General features: G+C 48.2%; 1 protein-coding gene across 2 annotated transcripts in view; it reads right to left on the bottom strand.

The window, feature by feature from the left end:
• LOC147460190 (uncharacterized) overlaps positions 1-24,606 on the bottom strand; it is a 143,876-nt gene that overhangs the window by 69,103 nt on the left and 50,167 nt on the right. For both annotated transcript variants that reach the window (XM_086509979.1, XM_086509981.1), the window contains exons 4-5: positions 8,119-8,208; positions 7,931-8,000 (exon numbers count right to left, since the gene is read on the bottom strand). In XM_086509979.1, the coding sequence (XP_086366105.1) occupies positions 7,931-8,000; positions 8,119-8,208 (160 nt within the window). The remainder of the gene's footprint in view (positions 1-7,930; positions 8,001-8,118; positions 8,209-24,606) is intronic.

The raw sequence follows: 24,606 nt of genomic DNA, 5'->3' as shown, positions 1-24,606 counted from the left end.
AAATTGAGAAGGGTGATTTGGTGTTGCGATACAATAGTAAATTGGACAATACCTTTTAGAAGAAATTTCAAATCAAATGGGAAGGTCCTTTTACTGTTGTAAACAAATTTGAAAATGGCACATATCAGTTGGCAGACTTAAATAGTGCACAGCATAAATATCATGTTAATGGTTATAGATTGAAGAAGTATCTGGCACGTTTGATGACAATTGTGACTAATGAAATGCTATCAATTGAGGGAGACAATGTGGAAACATCTGAAAATGTGGATGAGGTTTCTAGGGATGAAATGCAGCAGTTGTTCACCCTAGACACCTCTGCTTGTCATGAATGATCAAGCAGGTTAGGGAGGGTTGGCAAGCTATGTCAGGCATTTTTTGGATGAAGATAAAGTCACTAATCCATGTTAAAAAGCTTGCTCACTAGCCTCGAGTACATAGATGTACATAATGCTTTGAGTTTTTTGAGTGCTCTTGTAAAATTTATGTATAAAGGCTTGGTTCTGCTTAGTCATGTGCAAGAGTTTCGGGTTGGTCGAACTTCTAAAAAGTGGTTTTCAATCAGTATTTTCAGTCGTGCTTGATAGCCGGTGAATTGGACTCATACATCATGAGTTACATGCATTTGAAATGGGCGGTTCCTTACTTAGAAAGTGGGTGCGGATGCATGCGAGGAAAGGCAAGTGGACCGATTTGATAGATTTAATTAGAAAAGGTGTGGTCAAAGATTTCTGGAAATGGTGGGTTCCCACCAGTTGGACAGGCGCCTGGGCATGCTTTTGGTCCTCTGGACACTTCCCCTCCCCCCTTTTCCTTGGTCAAAAAGTGGCCGACGTGCCATTTCCTATCCAAATTAAACCCAAAATGAGCCAATTAAAAGAAGACTACAAGAGGAGTCATGTTGGCTAAGAGGAGAAAAAATCCCTTGGGATAAGAGTCAAAAAATCCCCCTTTTTAATAGCTACAATTCCCTGCACACCCTTTTTGCTTACAGAGACTAGCTTTTTTGGAGCTTTTGAGAGATACCCCAACTTCGGAAGCTTGTAACTCTCTCGTCTGTTGTCAGAATCAAGCATATGGATACTCTACAGAGGTCTACACGACACGAGCTCCATCTTTATAGTCTCGGTTTTCAGCAATTTTAATCATGGTTCGGGTTAGGACTGTTTCCCACCCGACTTTACAAGTGTTCAATATAGGTGTTTTCCGCAGCTTTATGGTGTTTCCTTATGACGGTGTGGTGTGTGCAAGGCTATAGAGGTTCTCGTTTTCCTTCTTATTTGCACGCTAACAACGTGATGTACCACATAGCACCTGGTTGGCCACTACCACTCTACCAGCCAAAGAGAGTCGTGCAGAGCTCCAATGTAATAGCTTCCTCCTAATGGATAGGAGAAGGGGGACATTCTGCTACTCTAGAGACAAATCCAAGCCTACTTGACAGCCGAGATATCGTACAGAAGTCCCTCAAGGGATCCACCTAAAGCCCTCACCCGACGACCAATCAGGCGTAGGAGCACTGCCAACCCAGAAAGCCACAGCGTTTCTCTAGTTGATCAGTGCCCCTGATGCACAACAAAACACTTCAAGAGCCTACTCACACTTGTGCAGATTGGCGGCATGGCCCTCCAAGTACATGCATGAGTCGTTAGCAAACAGCGTCAACAAACTCGTCTCCCCTAATAGGGAGCTCTAACCAACGAAAACCAACCTCCTATGAAGTCAAAAATTTGCTCATCCCCTCAGCATAGACGAGAAAGAGGAAGAAGGTAAGAGGGCAACCTTGTCCAACCAAACGCGTGAGCATGAAGCGTTCCCCTCTTCTCCCTGCCAAGAGCACCTGATTGTGCGCACATCTGTAAAGAGCTGACACTCCTCTGATCCAAGCATCTAAGAAGCCCATCTTGCGTAGAGTGCTCTCCAAGAAATCCCAGCCAAGTCTATCATAAGTCTTCTCAAAGTCAAGGAGTCCTTTACAAAACCTGTATGAGTCCCGTGTATAATGCTCTCAAGTAGTGGCTGAATTCTCAAACTCAGAGCCTTCACTAATATTTTGTAGGTTGAGTTGAGAATAGTGATGGGTCACCATTGCCGAATCTCATCCAAGAAGTCCCCCCTCCTTGGGGATAAGGTAAATAAGCCTCACTCAAGCTGTCAGGCATCTCTCCAGTGTGCAAGATGTGTTTATAGGCGCTACATAGATCCGAACCAAGCAGCTCCCACTGCTCCAAGAAAAATTGGGTGTCAAACCATCCTCCCCTGGGCAGCTACCTCGGGGAAGTGATCTAAGAGCCTGATGGAGCTCCTCTAGCTAGAGAGGCATCTCTAGTCTCTGCCGCATCTCCTCAGTAATTAGGCAAGGCATCTGTGCCCGAAGCTATTCTATGCATGCTCTCTAATGTTCTGACTAAGGCTCAACTGGTACGCACATGGCGAGGCCCCACAATCTCAAAGAACTCACCACTAACTCTGTCGCCCACCTAGGTCCATTGAGATGCCTGTCAATGAAAGGCAAACTCATGGCGCCGCTCATCAATGGTGGTTAGCTCCTATCGAGCCTGCTGCATCTAACCAAGGACTGTCAAGGTGGCGCTCTTGCATCCGCTGTAGGGAAGCAATGCCTCATCTGAGCCGCATCTTCTCCTACTTGACCACAACCAAACGAGCTCCAGACTCCTAAAGGAAGAAGCGGCTAAGCTCAACAAGTCGAGTGGCCACTCTACTAGCAAGGAAGCCCCGAGTCCCCAAGCTCTCTATCCAAAGTGCTGCCACCCGCTCTCTGAGCTCTGTATCTAGCAAGATCCTCTCGGGGATGTGCAGCATCACACTCCCGCTCCTCTCTATGTCTGTCGCAGTATGAATCACTGGCGCATGATCTGAGAAAGAAATTCCCGCGAGAATGCAAACAGATCCTCCAATGTCACGGAGACAGACGGTCACTCGCGTAGAAGCGATCTATCCAAGATAGAATCACTCCTCCTACTCTGCAGTCAGAGCGAGAGAAAGATAAGCTATCTGGAGGCCGCACAAAACCTATGTTGTGAAACATCTAAAATTCTCAAGGTCATACAAAACCACTCCCAAGCTGCTAACTCAGCCCCATGCACGGTAGAATGACTACCTCCAATCCTGTCTGAGGGGTCCTCCAACATGTTGAAGTCTCCCCCAACACACCATTGCTCTGCATGCGGCAAAGACTCTACAATATGTGACCAAAACTCAGTTCATACACTTGCCACATTGGGTGTATAGATGTTCAGGAAGCCCATGAGGCAACCATGGACCTGCATGGTAATCCACTAGTCCCTACTTGGCACAATAATACCTTTTCCCACAATCGCTTACTGCCATGAGTCTGCAATAGTCAAACATACCCCTCCCTGAATGCCCCCAGGCCAAAAAGCAGTTGACCAAAAAGTCTCATAGCGGCCATGCAAAATCTAACCACATCGCCAAATGCGGCTCTCACAAAGATGATGCTCCTCAAGCATAAGAATATCAATCATACCACCCACAAGGCATCTCTAAAGCTCCTGGCGCAAGCGACCCCTCTGGTGCAATGAAACTGGGGCCGACCTAAACCCTATACATTCCATGAGACAATCCTAATGGGATCAGTGAGAAAAGACTCATGTTGCAATAGCAGCCAATCTCGCTATCTTCGAGGCCGGTTGGATGGGGAGTAATCTGCATCCGACCCACCTCTAGACAAACACATCTGAAGTGACTGTCTCGCCTAGGCCCAAGCAGAGCGTGTAGTCCGTAGGGCTACATCCTCTGTCCAAGAATCCTGATGTACAAATACATAGCCAGGGGGGATCAGAGTGTCGGCAAACAAGTGAACCACAAGGTGTCTACATCCGGTGCATCACACTGAACTTGGCTACAGGCCAAAGTGTCCGTACCAAATTTGTCACCCCCACATCCCCTGTGTGGTGTGAGAACTCAACAACCTGGACCTAGAGCCAGTCAGAACTGTGTGCAAGGTCCACTATGTTTTCCTGCAACACAACGGAAAGGAGAAACCTACCATTGTATCCTAATCCTCGGTGCCCCTGGCTACTAGAAAGAGGACATGCATTCAAAAGCAAGCTGCCTCAAGGTCGGGAGAAGGGTCACCAAGGAAACGCGTGAAGCTGTAGTCGAAAAAATCCCAGCGTCTGCCACTATCAAAATTGGTCAATCCACGGGGGATTCTTGCAAAAGGAGAAGCATGAACCAAAAGTGGCATCCTCAAGTAAGGATGTCCCTCTCAAGCCATTCAGCTCGAAGCGAAAGCACTACCAAGACAATGTCTCGCTGCGAATGAGTGTCCAGTCCCACGTGTCGAAGGAGGAGTGTGGGATGGCTCGGGTGATGAGACTAAGAGCCCAGCAGGAGAAAGGGGGGAAACGGGAGGTGGGGGTGGAGAAGGGGATGGGAGGGAGGTGGTGGCGATGGTGAGCCAGAGGTAGAAAGGGGCTCCTCAGAGGACTCCTGTTGCAGGGGGGTCAAAAGCACTCCCTGTCGGAACCCAATGTTGATGAGCTGGAGGAGGTCGGCCACTAGGGGGGGCAGTGTGATGAGCTTGTCCCTGTGCGACGGTCGGGCACCTACTACCAACCGTCAGCTGGCTAATCGCTGGTCTCTCTCAAAGTTCTAGCCTGTGTCCTGGGTACCTGCCTACTGGGTATGTTCATCCTTGGGGAGTTGAGCATGCGTTGTGGGTCGAGATCTCCTGCGAGCACAGGCCGGCCTTCGCTAAGTGGCTCATCTGCCTACAAATGAAGCACTAATTCGGGAGTCCCAAATACTCTACCCTCTGATGTAAGCACCTCCCACTCACCCTAGGTAGAAGAACCACCTTCCGGAGGGTGTGAGTATCACAAACCAGAACGTGTACTGAAGGCACACCACCAGCCTTGGCTCCAACTAAAGCTGACGTGTGCGAGGTGTTCAAGACTGTCCTGATCTCGGAACCAATCCTAAAAAGAAGCGGTAAGTACTCCCTCCTTAGGCCAGGGAAGTAGACTTAAATGGGTAGATCTACCTCCTCGACAAGAACATCCGAAGCAGGATCGAATCCATGGCACCACTGTTGGAAATGAGCTCTGACCGCTCGAATGGCCAACGGGCTCATCGAAATGACCTTGGCAACCATCTTGGGAGTTTCAAACTCAATCTAGTAGTATCCTCGCCCATCAATAATCTTTCCCACCTCTGCTAGAAGGCGGGCTTGGAGGAGGTCACGTACCCCACTTCTATTGATACGACTGCCAATAATCATACAGATGACAGAGGTGGCCTGAAGGCACTCCACCTCTACTGCAAGGCTCGCTTGCTTTGCTGGCGACAGAGCGAGTCGCATGGTGGGCTCGACGGGGTCAGGCAAGGACTGCGAGAAGATCGGAATGAGGCGTTTTCCTGTTGGCATGGATGGCAACCAAAACAACAAAGAAAACTCCAACAACAAAGAGGCTGCAGGGGCAGGAGAAAAAAGAAAGGGAGGGAGGGGGGGGGGGGGGATTTTTTTGGGAACAGGGCAGCGGGCCGCAGTAGGGTAGGGGCGAAGGCAGTGCGGAATGGGAGGGGGCATGCTGAGGCGACGGGAGCAGTGGAGAGCAGGTTGTTTTGGGGACCGGGGGGGGGGGGGGTTGCGATGGCACACGAGCAATCCCTAAGTTAATTACATTTCTTTGATCTTCGTATGCAGTCATTACCTAGGCTTGGTACAAATGCAACTGTATGGAAACACTCCCCAAATTCTACACCTAGCAAACACTGGTTGTGCTCATGTGCAATCAGAGGGTATGCAGCTACTCCAAAGTGCTAGGACAAGCATGTCATGTGTACAAGCTCCACAACGGAACACTTCCTAGGTTGTCCTAAACCCTAGAAATAGGAGTTAGCCTGTCCTCATGCACATAGGGTTAGATGTGCACGTGAAACCCTTAAAGGTAAAATCCTCCTCACCAACAGTTGACAAGCTTTATCTTTCAATTGTTGACTAATGAAAAACTTCAGTCTGGAACTTAACTCTAGTACTCATGTTTCATGTCTTATGCTTAGTGACATGTCAGGACTTATAAATGATGCTCATAGTTACCCGGAACAAGAAATTCGAACGGGGCACGGGGAACGGCAACAAGCATGAAATGCCATTCCATGTTATGGATACTCACGTCCGAAACATGGCACGGGAAGTTGAAATGGGAATGGGGAACGAAGACCTGAAAATCGCCATTCCCTATAACTATGATGATGACACCTGTATCATTTTGGTCACAAAAGTTTGCTTTAAATTTCTGATCTTTTTCTCTTGAACTTAAAGTCTTGTATGGAATGCCACATCTGAAATTTTCAAGGGGCTGAACGTTACATTTTCTATACTTCCATATCTGTATATGTTTGTTGTATGCTGTATGGAAAAACGACGACATCAAGCTCGTTGGCCTATTAAGAATTAGTGCTTGGAGATCATGATTGGGGATCATCAAAGACAAATGATGAAGCACTTTGATATGAAGATGCTAGTCAAAGGCCCTGTTATGCTCGTGGTTTCGGTGCTTTCCTTCTTTGTTGGCAGAAAAAAGATCCTTCCATTAGTTAATAAAACTGCCCAATGGGCTACAATCTAGCCCTGCAAGAGAGGGCTATATCAGAAAGGGGGAGACTCTCCCAATGAAAAAACAAGATAGATACAAGATGGCTCAATCAGGAGATAGGTGGGGGAAATAACCACACTTGTGATCGGTACTGCCATCAAGGCGCGCCATGAACCATGGTGAAGAAGGATCCAGGCCGCCACAGTCTCAAGAAAGCCTCACGGCGCTCCCGCATGCGGTCCGATCTACCCTGAAGGCACTCAAACTGGCGTCTGAGAGTGTGAACCAGCTCTAGCCAGATGTCGCGAACAGTCTCCACTGATGGGACAAGTCGAGCCTCGAAGATGCGAAAACAATGGGCTCTCCAAATGAACCACAATGTCAGGCCGCAGATGAGCTCCCAACAATACTCTCTATCACTACTCCACTCCTGAAGGACGAGCTCTGTGGCAGGTTGAGGTGTAGGCCTGCCCTCCTGTATCACAATCATCCTACTAACTGAAGACATCTCGAAACGAAGTGTTGGGCCCGTGAGTGTGGACAACGCAGCAGCACCCAAGTGTACTATCTGGCTGAAGAAAGGGCAGGCATCAGTCACAGGATCCGAAGCCAAACCTGCTGTGCCATGGGGCAGTCCCACAGACAATGTCGCTGAGTCTCTAGAGGGTGGTGACAAGCCGTGCATGCTGGTGAGGAGCCGCTATGTACCAACCAACTCCTAACTGCAAAAACTCAGTGTGCAACTAGCCACTAGAACTTGATGGCTCTCCTCGGCTGTCTACTGTCCCACAAACGCTCCCAAAATCCAGCTAAGAACTCGGCCGTGAGACCCTCCTCCTGCCAGTGGGACATTGCAGCTGGGCGAGCCTCCCTCCTAGCTGTCAGTATGTGGCGACCCAGCCGAGCGGTGTACTGGAAGAAAGGGGTCCCTCGGTGATCGGATGATGTGAAGGGGTCCTGCCACAGTGCTTTCCTTCTTATTTACAAAAGACCTTGATTCTAAGCACTTCACCCTGACTGATAGGTAGGCCTAGGAGTTTGGCTAATACAAATTCCACTCTTCCTATAAGTGTGTATATTTCATTGGTCAGTATTTTAATACTCCAGTCCATAAGAAGTGTATACAGTAATATGCACCCATTTAATCCAAAATGATGTTTTAAATTCAGAAACTAATCTTTCAAATTTTTGAGCTAGCAACTTTCAATTTCTTTTCTACAAAAACGGACCTACTTAAATATAAAAAGAATTTTAAAAACGCAAATAAAGTTAGATAGCATGAAAAACGGAAGTATTATTGGAAACCCGTAAGATTGCAATACTTTACAGATTTTAGTGGAAGATACCTTCAATAAAAGTTCGTGCTTCTTTTTCATTGGCAGGTTTCTCTCGAATGGAACCCTCAAAAACGACCACCTAAAAGCCCCAATAGGAGGTAAGGCAAGAAAACACCACTCTAAGATGCAATTGCCAAGCAAAGTTGGCGCCCTATAACATAGATGCAATTTAAAGAGAGAAACTCAACAATACAAACCTGGTCTGCTGTGATTAATAGAGTTGGTTCATTGTCAACTGTGTTTTTGTCTGAATCGCGCATTGCTATGTTTGCCATTATGGTTTCCGCCTAACAAGTAATTACCTACCTCTCTCTCTCTCTCTCTCTCTCTCTCTCTCTCTCTCTCTCTCTCTCAATGAAAACCACTAATAGTTTGTCACCAATATGCAAGTCTCCCCCGACGGTAACGAAGGCAACATTCATGGCCACAAACAAACGGATAACACAAGTGGAAAAAGAGATGAAGGAATGGAAAACGGAGATGGAAGGATGGTGGCAGGAGAAGGCGAGCCTTCTTCAAAAAATTTTCAATGAAGGAAAAAAAGAGGACCTTCACACATAAATCCTAGCACTTAAGGCATCGGGCAACTCATCATCGACTCCGCAATCCACTTGAGTGGAAAGCAAGTGCAGCTCCTAGGGAGCTCGCTGCTGCTGTTTCCCCATCGCTGCGCCATCGCCCCCCACCCGCCCCCCCCCCCCCCCCCCCCCCCCCCCCCCCCCCCCGACCTAGCAAAGTAGAGCTGCGTGACCTTCTCCAGGCCCGCCTTCTCGCAGAGGTGGGCAAGATCTTGGATGTACAGATTCTCGAACGGGGTTACTATCAGATCGAGTTTGAGACCTCCAAGATGGCATCCAAGGTCATCGCCATGAGTCCATTGACCATCCGAGCAGCACGTGCCCACTTTCGACAGTGGAGACATGGTTTTGACCCGGCTTCGGATGTTCTAGTAGAGGAGGCAGACATCCCCATCTCGGTCTGCTTTCCGGGTTTACGGAGGGAGTATTTACCACTTCTATCCAGGATCGGCTCAGCCATTGGGACTGTCCTGGAGACACCTCGTACAGCAGCATCAGTAGCTGCCAAGGCGGCTGACATTCCCTCAGTTCAAGTTTTGGTCAGAGACACCCACACGCTCCCAAAGGTTATTCTTTTGCCTCGCGTGAGTGGGGGTTGGTTTAGACAGAGTGTGGAGTATTCAGGCCTCCTGAACCAGTGCTTCATTTGTCGACAGATGGGCCATCTAGCGAAGGCCTGTCCACGGAGGAGGCCTTGACCTGCACCACAGCCTCAGCCCCAGCCTGCCAGGGCTGGCCCGCAGTCACAGACAGAGACACAACGCACACATGCTGAGCCACCCTCCGAGCCTGGGGCTCCAGCGGAGAAGGGATGGCAGCAGGCCCGTGGTAGACGACAACAGGGGCCACAGCGTCAGCCTGGCACTCAGAGTGGCCCTCAGGCGCCTACTCAGCAGTAGTGGGTTCCCACGGGGAACCGCTTTGGTCCTCTAGAGCAAGAGGAGGTCCCTGCTCCATCCCCCACCCTCGACAGCCTCTCCCCCCCCCCCAGAGTTCCCCCCCTCTTCCTCATCTTCCCCCCCGCCTCCTGCTCCCGTCGCCTCTTCACCTCGCCCCTCTACCTCTGTCGGCCCCTCCCGCCCCTCTTCTCCACCGCTTCCCCCAGCTCCTCCCCCCCCTCCTACTCCAGTTCCACAGTCGACCCGGGGGGCAGGGCCTTCTCCGGAGGATAGGAGATCTCTTGGCAGCACCTTTGCCACGAGTCGCCTAGAGAGAGAGGGTCAACCTTTCTTACGGCCCCCTCTGCTGGTACAGACATCTTCCCTTGCAGCTATCCCTCGTGGTCTGACGAGCATTGACATTCGGCACCGCTGGGACTTCTTCGACTATGGCTTCACTCGTTTTCTCGGTGATCCCTCAGCAGACCATGAGGCAGCCTGCTTCAAGGTCCATGCTCTTTTCCTTGCCGCTAGGGGGACAGAGGCCTTGGACTCAGCAATTGGTTTCTCCTTCCCCCTTTGCGGTAGGGCCGAGACAGAGTGGACTCTCGACTCAGTGTTGGGATGGTTGCATACACAGGTCCTAGAGTTCTCTCACCACATGGGAGAACTAGGAGTTACAGACATGCTACACACTTCGTGGCCATTGGCCAAGTTTGGGGTGACACCCCCAGACTCAGAAGGATGTAGGCACATTGTGGTTTACTTCTTTGCTGATACGCAGTGTTTGCCATGCTATATATACATTCATGAGGACTCCTGGACAGAGGAGGTTGCTTTACGCACGGCTCGCTCTGCTTGGGCTTGGGCTAGGCACTCACTGCAGTCACGCCTATCTAGAGGACGCTCGGATGCGGATTACTCCCCATCCAAGCCAGCCTCGAAGATAGCCCGTCTAGCTGCTGCGGCAGCAACTGTTCTCTCTCGCTCCCCATGAGGATCGTCTCATGGAACGTGCAGGGACTAGGTGGGCCCCAGTTTCAACGTCAGCGGGGCCAATTGCGTCAGGAGCAGCGTTGCCTTTTGGGAGGAGAGATTGATCTCCTTATGCTTCAGGAGCACCATCTGTGTGAGAGCCGCATTCAGCGATGTGGTCAACTTTTGCGTGGACGATATGATACTTTTTGGTCAGCTACTTTTGGACCTGGAGGCATCCAGGGTGGGGTATGTATGACTATTGCGGACTCATTGCAGCAGGCCATTGTGGGCAGAGGGATTATTGTGCCAGGCATGGCTCAGTGGATTACTATGCAGGTTCAGGGTGGCCTTGTGGGTTTCTTGAACATCTATGTGCCCAATGTGGCGAGTGCTCGTACAAAGTTTTGGTCACAGATTGTTTAGGCTCTGCCACAGGCAGATCCTTGGTGCATAGGAGGGGACTTCAACATGTTGGAGGACCCTTCTGACAGGATTGGTGCAGCCATGCTATTGTGCATAGAGTCGAGTTGGCAGCTTGGGAGAGGTTTTGTATGACTCTGAGGGTCTCGGATACATGGCAACACTCTGGTTTTGTGAGGCCCCCAGACAGTCTTGCCTTCTCTCGATCGGACCGCAGAGTGGGAGGAGTGAATCTATCGCGGATAGATCGCTTCTACACTAGTGACCACTTCAATGACTTGGGAGGATCAGTGGGCATCCTGGCAAGGACCTCCTTCTCGGACCATGCAACAGTGATCCTCACAGTGGCAGACAGGCAGAGGAGTGGGAGCACGATGCTCCGCATCCCAGCGAGGGTCTTGTTGGACTCAGCACTCAGAGAGAGGGTAGAGGCTCTCTGGACAGAGGGCATGGACAGACAAGATTCTCCTGCTGACAGAGTGGCCTCAGGCCTAGCTCAGATCAGCCATTTTTTTCTTCAGGAGTCTCCGGCTCGCCGGGCTGCAGCGACAGAGGCGGAGCAGCGTCTCAGACGGGGAATTGCTTCATTACAGAGGATGCAGGAGCAGCATCCAGACAGTCCTTGGTTGGAGAAGCAGTTACAGCAGGCTCGACAGGAGCTTGCTAGCACAGAGGAGAGGCGACATGAGTTTGCTTTCCACCGACAGGCATCTCAGTGGACTCAGGTGGGTGACAGAGTGACTAGTGCTTTCTTTGAGACAGTGGGACCTCGGCACTCGCATGCCAAGGTCAATCAGTTGAGGAGGCCCGACGGGTCAGTTGCTTGTGAGCCCGAGGATATGCGTGCAGTTGCTACTGACTTCTACAGTGAGTTACTGTCTGCAGAGTCCCACTCAGAGCGGCAGGATGCATGCAGGGAGCAGGTTTGGGCACAGATGCCTTGTCTTGTGACTGAGGAGATGCGTCAGAGGCTAGAGATGCCACTTCAGCTTGAGGAGCTGCAATAGGCTGTTAGGGCCCTCCCCCGTGGTAGCTGTCCAGGTGAGGATGGGTTGACTCCCAACTTTTTCTTGGAGTACAGGGACCTGCTTGGCCCAAATCTCTGTAGTGCTTTTCAGTGCATTTTGCACTCAGGAGTGTTGCCTGACAGCATGAGTGAGGGCCTGATTTACCTCATTCCCAGGGAACGTGGCTCCTTGGATGAGATTCGACAGTGGCGCCCCATCACCATCCTCAACTCAGCCTACAAAATTCTTGCCAAGGCTCTGAGTTTGAGGATTCAGCCACTTTTAGAGAGCCTTATACATGGGACTCAGACACGTTTTGTCAAGGAACGTAGTATCCTTGACAACATCTTTACTTTTTGGGAGGCTTCTGCCCTGGCACGGCTCCGTGGTGAGGACCTCGTGATTCTTCTTCTTGATTTTGAGAAGGCATACGACAGAGTTGACTGGGACTTTCTATAGGGCACTCTACACAGGATGGGCTTCTCAGATGCTTGGATTAGAGGGGTGTCAGCCTTGTACAGACAGGCTCACAGTCAGGTACTTTTGGCAGGAGGTAGAGGTGATCGCTTCATGCTTACACGCTCGGTCAGACAGGGTTGTCCTCTTGCCCCTTTTCTCTTTCTGTTCTATGCGGAGGCGATGAGCAGATTTTTGGTGTCACAGCACGTTGGTCTACGGGGCTTAGCACCCCCTATTCGGGGAGATGAGCTACTGGACGCTGAGTTTGCCGATGACTCAGCCTTGTACTTAGATGGCCAGGAGGCCAATCTTCACAGATGTGAGCAGGCTTTGGAGACCTTCTGCTGTGCATCGGGCGCACTGATCAACTAGAGAAAGACTGTGGCTTTCTCGGTTGGTAGTGCTCCTGTGCCAGATAGGATGCCAGGAGAGGGTTTCAAGTGGATTCCCCTAGGGACTGCAGTTCGGTACTTGGGTTGTCAGGTTGGTTTGGACTTGTCTCCCGAGCAGCAGATTGCTCCCCTTCTCCTGTCTATCAGGAGAAAGTTGTTACATTGGAGCTCAGCACGACTTTCTCTGGCTGGCAGAGTAGTAGTTGCCAACCAAGTGTTGTTGGCGACTATGTGGTACATCACTTCCTACTGGATCTTCTCGAGTTCTTGTATCAGCCAGGTAGAGAGGCTGATCAGGAACTTCCTTTGGTCAGGACCTGACACTCAAATAGCCCGAGCCAAGGTGGCTTGGCAGGTCATCACGCTTCCTTGTTCTCAGGGAGGGCTTGGGATCATTGACCCAACACAACAGAGCAGAGCATTTCTTGGGAAGTTCATCGTCAAAGGACTTCTTCCAAGTGAGGAGCCCTAGAAGGAGCTCTTGCTACAGCGGCTTCGTGCCAGGGTGCCTCAGTCAGGAGGCCCTTAGCAACCTTCGACCAGATGGATCTTTACAGAGATGCGCAAAGTTGGTTTGAGCAGGAGACTGGAGGATCGCTTCGCTGTGACCTTGCTTCGATCTTGGGAGCTATTGCGGCGAGGCCTGGAGCAGAGACAACCTACTTGCACGGAGGAGCGCCTATTACAGCCCCTTGTCTGGAACCCCATGGTTAGCACTCAGAGAGACCACTTGGTTGGTAGTCGGCCTCATGTTTCCTGGGGTCCCATGGCAGCAGGTCCAACGCGCTCTCTAGGTGACTGGCTAGAGTTCACAGGTTTGTCAAAGGAGGTACAGGGGTTCCAGCTACGGGGCATGAGAGGGGTGCAGAGTATGTGTCAGGACATCTTAGAGTCAGTTCCAGCTGAGTGACTCACGCTCTCGAGCTAGTAGCACCCTGGTGGATTGGAGCCTTCACACGACTAGAGGTTCTCATCTCAGTCAGGGCCTACTCAGAGACTTCTCCAGCCCTGTTCTTCAAGCTACAGGGACGACTACAACCGAGTTGCAGTAGAGGCCCCGCAGGTGGCAGAGTGTTGTTTTCAGAGGATCCGAGTAGTGGGCATCTATGGGAGGACTTGCGTCATAGACCCTGACCCAGCAGCCCTTGAGACTGGACACTGGAGGTTATGGGCTTGGGAGTGTTGTCCACTGGCACGAGTACAGTGGGATCCTAGTGAGTGGCTATGGAGGGACCCCTTCTCTTCTGCAGACCTCCCAGGAGTCCCGTTCTTTCAGTACACTGTTCGACTGGGACGTCATATACTAGCAGCACAGAGAGAGGCCCGCCCCCGCTGCAGCACGTCATTGGCAGGAGGAGGGTCTCACATGCGAGTTCTTGGCAGCCTTTTGGGAGAGGTTATGGGACTCCAGACAGCCGAGGCGAGTCACTCTGTTTCAGTGGCTGGTCGTACACAGAGCTACAGCAGTAGGGAGCTGGCTAGTGCATAGTGGTCTCTCGGCCGCATGTGCAGCTTGTGACCATTTGGTGGAGAGTCAACGTAACTGTCTTTGGGACTGTCCCTCGCCCCAACAGGTGTGGCTACGAGTTCTTCGGCTGATGCCTGCTCTCTCCACGGCTCGACAGTACACTTGGGGGGCAACGGCTTGGTCCACCCTCACGAGCCAGGCACTTCAGTTTGAGCTGTCTACCACCAACAGGATGATAGTGATGCAGGGGGGGCGACCTACACTCCAGCCTGCTACAAAGCTTACTCCACAGGAGTGGTGCAATGAGAGAGAGGAGCGTTGGGAGCTCATCAGTGGCCTGACACTTTGGTTCATCTGGCGGGCCCGCTGTTTCTGCATCTTTGAGGCTCGCCTTGTGCCATCAGCAGAGACTGTTCATGACTTTTGGCTAGAGCTGATCCATACTCTCAGAGAACAGCTTGAGGGACTACAGGGCAGCTCCGACCGCATGCGGGAGCGCCGCGAGGCTTTCCTTCAACTCTGGCGCCCTGGGCCTTTCTACACCATAGTCCAGGGTGTGCTCAGATGGCACTACTGTCCACCTGTGTGGCTCTTCCCTCCTCCCATCTCTTGATTTAGCCTCATTGTATATATGTTGTTTTTTCATTGGGAGAGTCTCCCCATCATGTTTGTTGTAGCCCTCTCTTGCAGAGGTGGTTGTAGCCCTATGGGCATTTTTCATTAACTAATAGAAGGATCTTTTTCTCGGGAAAAAAAAAAAAAAAATCCTAGCACTGAAGGCGGACTCACAAGCACTTAGAGAGGAGGTTTCAGCCCTCAAGCACAAGCTTGCCAAAACTAGATTAAGTGGTGGACTTGAAGGAGAAATCCAACCTTCGATGATAGAGGAACTCAAAGTCATCAAGGAACACATACAGAAGATCAAGGAGGAAGAGAAGCAACATGAGGCAAAAACGTCCTCGTGGGTGGATGTGATCACGAAGACACAGAAGAAGGTGGATGAAGCTAAGAAATGGATAGAGGTCGCCAAGAAAGGGAAAGGGAAAGAAACAACAACCATCCCCACTCCCACAATCATCAACATGACCTTAGAAGAAGAGCAAAGGAGGAAGAGTAGAGCTTTACATGTACAAGTAACCGGTCTAAAAGACCATGATGATGTGGAGGGGGAAGTCAAGGAACTTCTCTCCATGGGAAGTGAGGCTACTCACACAAAGGCATGGAGTGTCACCAACTGCTCACGTGTCAAGTCAGTGAAGAACGGAGACAACCTTCAGATCCCTGCCGAGGAGCCTAAACCCTAAGTGAAGAAGCAGAAGTAGCATAAGAAGTTTTACCAACTTGCAAAGTCTTGCCGAGATGCCTATTTTTAAAGAGAAGTTCTTGCCAACTTATGAGACCCCGTCCGATGGGGCCCAAGTGACCCCAAAGACATTAAAGTAAGGCAAGCCCACACACACACACTCAATTGCGTGGCTGTGATGACGTGGCAGCAGTACGAGTCTCGGATTTTGCATTGATAGAGTTGTACGGGTTTCTGGATTTTACGCTGACATGTTGATGTGGCAAACCTATACGGATTTTCACGTTTTACGCTGACTGCTGACATGGCAGAGCTGTACGGATTTTTGCTTTTGCGCTAGCAGCTTTTGGGCATCTACTTTTGGACCAGATTCTTTTGAGTTTATAGCTTTTCATGTAAGCTTCTTTTCGTAGGCCAAGGGCCTTTAAATATGAGCCAATGGCTCATTCTCTGGCATGCTCCGCGTGAAGTGCAGAGGATGGAGTACCAAAGATGTATTGAGTTCAAACAATATAAAGAAATACCGAAAGGGGCGCCAAGGTTTGGGGCCAGTTCTCTCTGGGGTGGAACCTTGGCGCCAGTTCTCTCTGGGGTGGAACTCCGCCGCTCCCGTCTCGTGTGTCGTGTATCTCTTTCAGTTCAAATGTTATTTGAAGTGCTTAAAGTTGTTCAGTCTGTGCTTTTCCGTTGGCACGTGGTGCCCGTCTCGTGACATGGAGGGTGGGGAAGAAGAAAGAAGGAAATGGGGAGACTTCAAAGGAGAGAGCATTGATCATTCGTTTCCCCTCCATGGAAGCGAAGGAGGACTTCTTGAAGAAGCGTCCTACACTAAAAAAAACGGGGATATTTCCTGGGGATGACCTCACACTCTCAGAGCTTGCCTGTATGAATGAAGTTATGCCCAAGATAAGGACAGCTTGAGAGAGGGATATTGGCCTTCTATAGAGATGGAAGAGTGGTTAAAATGGAGAGGCGCTCCACATGACGGCGCGAGAACTATGGGAACACACTCAAAGTTGCTACTTGGAATTGTAATGGATCTCTAGGCCTTGATGTAGGTGCTTTTTTGGATAGTTTCACTGAGAGAAACATCATCTTCTACTCTGAGACATCACGCCCCAGGGCAATCCATGCCACATGTTAGCAGATACAGATGGGAGACAGGTTGCAGACACTCGATTAGAGAATAGAGGATAGGGCTCAAGAGAAGTGGCAGTTTCATTTAAAGAGGAGTTGCAGCCATTGATACATATAGCCCGCAGGGATGAACATGCTAGGTACATGTGGGTCAGACTGAGGGTAGAGACAAGCAAATACCTCTACATTGCTATATGTTATTTTCCTCCTAGTACGTCAGTGTATGCATCACCTAGAGGACAGTCCCCCTTTTCTATTTTGGATGATGACATATGGGAGTTCTCCAAGGATGGTGACATTATCATCCTAGTGGACTTCAATGCTCAAACTGCCCATCACCAGACAAGTAATCCATGATACTTCAAAGGAGATGCTAAGGGAGCTTAATGTCACAGAGATGGGCCTATCTAGACTCTCAGAGGATGAGGAGCACACTGAGTATGGACGATACCTGATAGACATGGGGATTGCGCATGGATCAGCCATTTTGAATGGCCTAAAGAGATTCCCGGCAGCGGGAGGTTTTACTTGCATTCCATGTCGACATGGTTCTAGTACAATGGATTATTGGGAGGTTTTACTTGCTTTCCACGTTGACATGGTGCTAGTACAATGGATTATGCCATGGCCGAGCCAAGTCCCATTCCATCTTTTCATGATTTCATGGTGGGCCCCAGACCAATTGGAATAGCAGTTGATGATGCTATCTTGTCTTTCACTCTCATGTTTCAGTTCAGTAGAGCTCCATTAGGAGAGGTCTCCACACACACTCGGTATACCTTCACAAGGGAGACAGACTCTGTATCCACAGATGGGATATACAGACACCTCTGTGCCCAACCTCCAAGGCGGTCATTAGATGAGCTCACTCATAACTAGCAAAGACGCTTCATGATGCAGCATCAGAGGCATATCCCCACAGTCAGCCTACACGGAGACAATCTGGGAGCATACCCCAGAATAGCTGGTATGATGAGGAGTCTAGAGCCGAGGATCAAACTAAAACGAGAGGTGCTCATGGGGATCACCACACATAGACAGTCAAGGATCATCTTTCGCTGCTGCCTACCTATCTTAGTTAGAGGGGGATCTGTACCAGCTATTCATGAGTCAAGACTCTGGCGAGGCATGGAGGTTATTCCATGAGCACTCACCACCACCCTCCATCACCTCCATAGAGACATGGGGAGAATATTCCACATCTCTATACACAGCGTCAGGGCAGCCACCCTTGCCTGATCCCCCACAGACATGTACTTTCTATTGAGAGAGTAAGGAAAGCCATTGACAGGATGAAGATAGGGAGAGCACAGGATCATGATGGTTTGGTAGCAGAGCACTTCATTCATGCAAAGATATGCTTGCAGAGTCTCTTACTATGATGTTTGATCGAGCCATGTATGAGGGTTTCCTGAGACTTGGAGTATGTCCACGATTGTGCCTACCTTCAAGTCACGAGATCCCATGCTTCCCAGGAATTATCGCACCATCATGGCTGATCACACATTGGCTAGGTTGTATCCAAGCAGAGAGAGAAGGCATATGGGTATCAGGGCAAGCAGGGTTCAGGAGAGGTTTCTCCACTCTTGACCAGATTCTGACACTCAAAGCTATTATTGAGGAGGGTAGATACCGTGGCAAGAGGATTTATTGTAGCTTTGTGGATTTCCACAAAGCTTTTGACATGGTGCCAAGAGCCAGACTTATACACAGACTACAGAACATGGATGTGCCCATAGAGATGATATGGGGGATCTTGGCTTTATACAGGACAGTTGTGGGGCGGGTACGCATTGCTCAGGGCATATCTGACATGGTTCATTCCATTATTGGGGTGAAGCACAAATGTTCCGTATCTCAAATTCTTTTTGGGATATATGTGGATGAGTTTCCAGACCATGTAGAGCGAGAGGGAGACAGAGGTGCTCAGCTAACAGGGACATGGATTCCGCTGTTGTTATATGCTGATGATATTGTGCTGATATCAGACTCTCTAGAGGGGATGCAACGTCATTTGGATGCATTGCATGTGTTTGCCCAGGATAGCGGATTGTCAATGAACCTTGGTAAGACCAAGGTAATGGTGTTTAACACCACAGCACAATGGGTGAGGAGGTCAGCTCCCACCTTTACATATGGTCGAGAAATTGTGGAGTCTACACATGCATATACCTATCTCGGGGTGGTCTTCTTCAGCTTACAGAGGATGGATTTGTGATCAGACCCGGATACATGGATACTCATCTATCTCACGGGATACGGTGTGCTATTGGTCAATTACGCACATCCTCACACCAGCTAGAGATAGAGACAGGTAGATTTAAAGGAGTTCCAGCAAAGTCCAGGACCTGTCAACTGTGTCAAACGGAGCCCAAGACAGAGTTACACTACATATGTCACTGCCCAGTATACTATGAGATACGAGGCCGCTTCCATTGTCTATTCAGAGAGGGTTTTGGACCACTTTCTAGGGTCATAAGATATCAGCATCAGAGATGCCTTGGACTATACTTATTGAAATTACCCAGACATAGAGAGGACCTCTTGAGGAGGGGCCCAGAGAGGGAGATGCAGCTACAGAAGCAAATTACAGATTTATTTCGGTCACAGACAGAGGAGTCGGCCCTGCAGGCCCCACAATATAGAGGCACCAGAGGCCTCGACACTGACAGATACTACGACAAAGGATCCACACCATACTAGCAGGATAGAGGAGTCGCCAGAGTGCTCACTATGGAGGACATTGATGTTACTCTCGGACACTGATGTTCTTTTTAGCATTTATTTTACTTCATTTTATTTTGTACCCAGATATTGTATTAGATCCACCAAGATTGTATTAGTTTGGTCTCATAGGTCATTTTGCCCATTTGAAGACGTTTAATATAACATTTCATCTCTCTCTCTCTCTCTCTCTCTCTCTCTCTCTCTCTCTCTCTCTCTCTCTCTCTCTCTCTCTCTCTCTCTCTCTCTCTCTCTCGGGGCTTTTCTTGCCCTATCCACCTATGCATGATACTGGATGGAGCTAGTTTTGCATATCATGGTTGTACTCCCCGAGCATATAGTTTCACATCCACTAGAGATAGAGCTTCATCCCATCCTTATACATGCACATGTACTCACCCCACCTCTGATGAGATTATCGTAGCCACCTCTAGCAGTTTGTATCATTTTTTTATTTTCAGTACTTTATCTGTTTTTGGATATCCAGAGGATACATACATGTATATGGTTTTGTCTCATAGGCCAACTTCGGGCTCTAGCGGATGTTAATAAAGCTCCCTCTCTCCTCTCTCTCTCTCTCTCTCTCTCTCTCTCTCTCTCTCTCTCTCTCTCTCTCTCTCTCTCTATCTATATATATATATATATATATATATATATATATATATATATATATAATATATATATATATATATATATATATATATATATATATATATATATATATATATATATATATATATATATAATATATATATATATATATATATATATATATATATATATATATATATATACTAAGGAGAGCTGGAGAGAGACGACCCCAGAGACAAATTACAGATTTCTTTACACTAGATATTGGACCCCTAGAGGAGCAACCAGAGGAGCAACCACCATTGCAATGCTCTACCCGCACTCATACTACCGCTACTGGCATTCTCATAGACCGAGCATTGGAGCTAGGGAGATCTAGACGCCCGTGATTGAGGAGAGGAGCTACACAACATCGACGAAGACTACAGCAGAGGATTCGAGCCATACTCTCTCAACGTCCAGAGTGCAGATGAGGATGGATCTCCACCATATATCCCTTCTTTCATTGTACTACACATTGTATTTTGTTTCAGTTCTTTTTTATTCCGGACATGGTTCACTATGTTGTAACAGCTTGGTCTCATAGGTCGTTTTGACGTTTTGAAGACATTAATATATCATGTCATTTCATTTCTCTCTCTCTCTCTCTCTCTCTCTCTCTCTCTCTCTCTCTCTCTCTCTCTCTCTCTCTCTCTCTCTCTCTCTCTCTCTCTCTCTCCGGGCTTTTCTTGCCCTATACACCTATGCATGATACTGGATGGAGCTAGTTTTGCATATCATGGTTGTACTCCCCGAGCATATAGTTTCACATCCACTAGAGATAGAGCTTCATCCCCTCCTTATACATGCACACGTACTCACCCCACCTCTGATGAGATTATCGTAGCCACCTCTAGCAGTTTGTATCATTTTTTTATTTTCAGCACTTTTATCTGTTTTTGGATATCCAGAGGATACATACATGTATATGGTTTTGTCTCATAGGCCAACTTCGGACTCTAGCAGATGTTGATAAAGCTCTCTCTCTCTCTCTCTCTCTCTCTCTCTCTCTCTCTCTCTCTCTCTCTCTCTCTCTCTCTCTCTCTCTCTAGAGAAGTGGGCGTGGTACCCTTTTGTATTATGTACTCAAAATTATAGCCCGAAGTCATTACATCAGCCTGTAGTCATACGAGGATAACGAATCTGATAGCGAAAAAACCCCTGAGATACTCAATGATTACGTATGTACATACTGATCCGTACAGTACGATACATCTATACGGTACGGAATAGTACGTACTGATTCATATAATACACACCTTTTTTTTTTGGCTGGGTGGTTTCTATGACTAAGAAAATCAGAAAATACCTCATTCAAGTCGAGCACAGCCACAAAACAGTCCACTCCCTATCACCTCTCCTTCGGAGATGCTGAGATCGAGAAGACATGACTCCAATGGGTGTTTTCTACACTCATGGAAAAAGACCCTTACAAGTTATGATAGTTATATAGTTGTCTATGTAACAGGGTCATTGCAAACATTTTGTAATGGTTCATGGGCTTGGGATAAACACCATCCAGAGACATGACTCCAATGGGTGTTTTCCACACTCGTGGAAAAAGACCCTTACAAGTTATGATAGTTATATAGTTGTCTATGTAACAGGGTCATTGCAAACATTTTGTAATGGTTCATGGGCTTGGGATAAACACCTAGATGCCAGCACTCTAGGCTTACACGACATCTTTCTAAACATATTTGGGGTTCACTCCTTTCCGCTTAGTGTATGGACAAGAGGCTCATTTCATGGGCTCGCCGTACAGCTGCCACGTGTCGCAATTTTCCGCTGATGCAACGTCAGCCTGTCTCTGCATTTCAGGGACTACTAGCCGGGGTGTGTGTGTGTACTCTATTGTCCCATGTCCAGGGCCATGCCACGTCACCAGTTTGTGACATACCCCCCTCTTGAAAGCATTGTAATTGCCCTCGATTACGCCTGCAAAACAGACAGAGGCCATAAACTGTCCTAGCAGACACTGATTGTTAGTACCGACGCACTAGGAACAACACATCTAGCACATGTACCAATCGACACTCACATCACAGGACATCACTTGAATCGCAGGACATTACATGACAAATCACATTCAACAATCATTCCAATCTCAGACCGTGATTAATCAGCAACGTATTTAGCAATCGCCTCTAGATCGAGTCGGGACCTCTTAGATGCCCAATTGACTAATCCTTATTGCAATCATGTCTATAGAGATTCATCAAACCGAAATGCTGCAGTCATTTCGTCTATCAGTTCCTGCACTCAAACAAGTCGAGTACAAATTAGTATCATATTATCAAGAATTCTAAGTCTTAAAGTCATTACAGCAAAATATTGTCAGCTCACAGTATCCCTGAAACCCAATAGGGACAGCAGTGACTCTATTATCAAAAATCGGGGCAATCTATTGACAAAGGAGCGGAGTGACTCTCCTCTTGTGCAAGCCCATTGCACCAAATTCCGCTTAAGCTGAAGTCGGGGTTCTATCGGAGTAGACTATGCTAAACCAAATGCTTCAAGGTAAAGATTCACAATCTGAGTATCTGCCAAGTCCTCCTCCATCCACTTTGCATCCAATGCGGGATAGTTCTTGAATTTAACCAAGAACCGCCTTTTCACTTTACCTCTTATCTTTCTATCTTTATGTGCCAATATCTCTTCTGGAACGAGTATCTCCTCGTTTTCCTCCACTTCGGGTTGCTCATCAGGCTCCCCATCATCGGGCACAACGCCTTTAAAAGGCTTCAAGAGACTCACATGAAAAGCATTGTGAATTCTCCAAGTACGGGCAGCTTCAATCTAAAGGAGACATCATTTATCTTTTCTTTTATCTGGAAAGGTCCATAGTATCTCATGCTAAGCTTTGGAAAAAGCCGCTCCTTTCCTTTTTCTTTCTCAGGCATGCCTTCTCAAAACGTAAGAGCACCCAATCCTTCTCCTTTGATTTCGAATCGCGACGGTGTCGATTTGCTGCCTTTTTGTGTCTTTCCTGAGATTTCTCTAAAGCCTCCCGGACCTTGGCAAAACCTGTGTCCAAGTCCCTTGTATACTGGTCGGCTTCAAAAATCTCATCTTTCGTGCTTAAGAAGGGTGGAACCTTCGGAGCACCTTCAATAATCTCAAATGGCGCCTTCCCCGTCGAAGAGTGTATCGTGTTAGTGTAGGCAAATTCCACCAAGGACAAATACTTTTCCCATTGAGTCTTTTGATTCGAAATGTAAGACTTCAATAAATCCAGTACGACTGAATTTGCAATCTCAGATTGCCCATCTGTCTACGGGTGGAAAGATGACGAGAACTGCAACTGTGTCAATGTTCTCCGAAATAGCCTTCCAAAACAAACCGGGGATCTCTGTCAAAGACAATTGTCTCAGGCATGCCATGTAATCTGAATATCTGGGCAATGAAAAGTCTCACTAAATGATCCGGCTTGACTGTCTTCTTCAATCGAATGAAATGAGCTTGCTTGCTAAATCTGTCAATAACAGTCCAGATACCATCGTGCCCACTCTGTGTCTTCAAGAGATCAAAAATAAATCCATTGCAATACTTTCCCAGGGGCGGGTGGGTATGGGTAAAGGCTGTAACAATCCCTGTGCTTTATGCCTGTCAAACTTGACCTTTTGGCATAACAAGCAACTGTGTACAAAATCGTCCACATCCTTCTTGAGTCTCGGCCAAAAGAAGTATTTCTCCACACCTTTCAAGGTGGTATCAATGCCGCGGTGATCCGTAAATGGTGGACAGTGGCATTCGATTAAAACCTTTTCCCTCAACAGCTGTGTAACGCACAACATCGTTTTCTTCATCAAGTAGCCATCCCGAATGGAACATCCCACTACTACCTCCCCATTATGTATTTGACTGAATATATCTGCAAAATCTGTGTCCGTAGCATATTGATCGACCATATCCTCGAAGCTTCTATGGTGTATCGTGGAAATAGCCAGAACCAACGGCTTCCGGGACAAAGCATCTGCCATCAAGTTCTTTTGCCCCTGCACATGGACAATCTGGAAGTGAAACTGTGACAAGATGTTTGCTCACCACATCTCCTTTTCCGATAGCTGCTTCTGTGACAAGAAGTAGCGTAAACTCTAGTGATCTGTGAAAGACCGTAAAATCGGCTCCGAGTAGGTAATGTCGCCACTGAGTAAGAGCATGGATAACCGCCAAAAGCTCTTTCTCGTATATCTGTGCTGTCAATTCCGGCCTTGAAAACAATCGGCTCTCATAGGCAATGACATGGCCTTCTTGCATTAAGACCGCACCCAGACTACGACTACAAGCATCACAATATACTTCGAATGACTTCTCCAAATCCGGCAAAGTCAAAACTGGTCCTGTAGTCAATTTCTCTTTCAATGTCTGAAAGGCGGTCATCTTTGTGGGTCCCCACGAGAAAGGGACTCCTTTCTGTGTCAAGATATGCAAAGGGGAAGCAATCTCTGCAAACTTTCTAATGAACCGTCGGTAGTAAGAACATAAGCCCAAGAAGCTTCTAACTTCATGGACATTCTTCAAATCGGGCCAATCACGAATAGTCTCAATCTTGACCAGGTCCATTTGCACTCCTACTACTGAGACGATGTGTCCCAAAAAGTGTATCTCTAGTAGGAAAAATTCACTCTTATTTGCATCAATCATCAACTTGTGATCTCGCAATGCCTGAAAGACCTGTAGCAGATGTTCTCTATGTTCTGCCTCATCC

The sequence above is a fragment of the Adiantum capillus-veneris genome, chromosome 4, assembly GCF_014529385.1.
Source record: "Adiantum capillus-veneris isolate H3 chromosome 4, ASM1452938v2, whole genome shotgun sequence".
Taxonomy (NCBI): Eukaryota; Viridiplantae; Streptophyta; class Polypodiopsida; order Polypodiales; family Pteridaceae; genus Adiantum; species Adiantum capillus-veneris.
The sequence above is the reverse complement of the archived record's forward strand: the minus strand, read 5'-3'. Positions and strand labels throughout refer to the sequence as shown.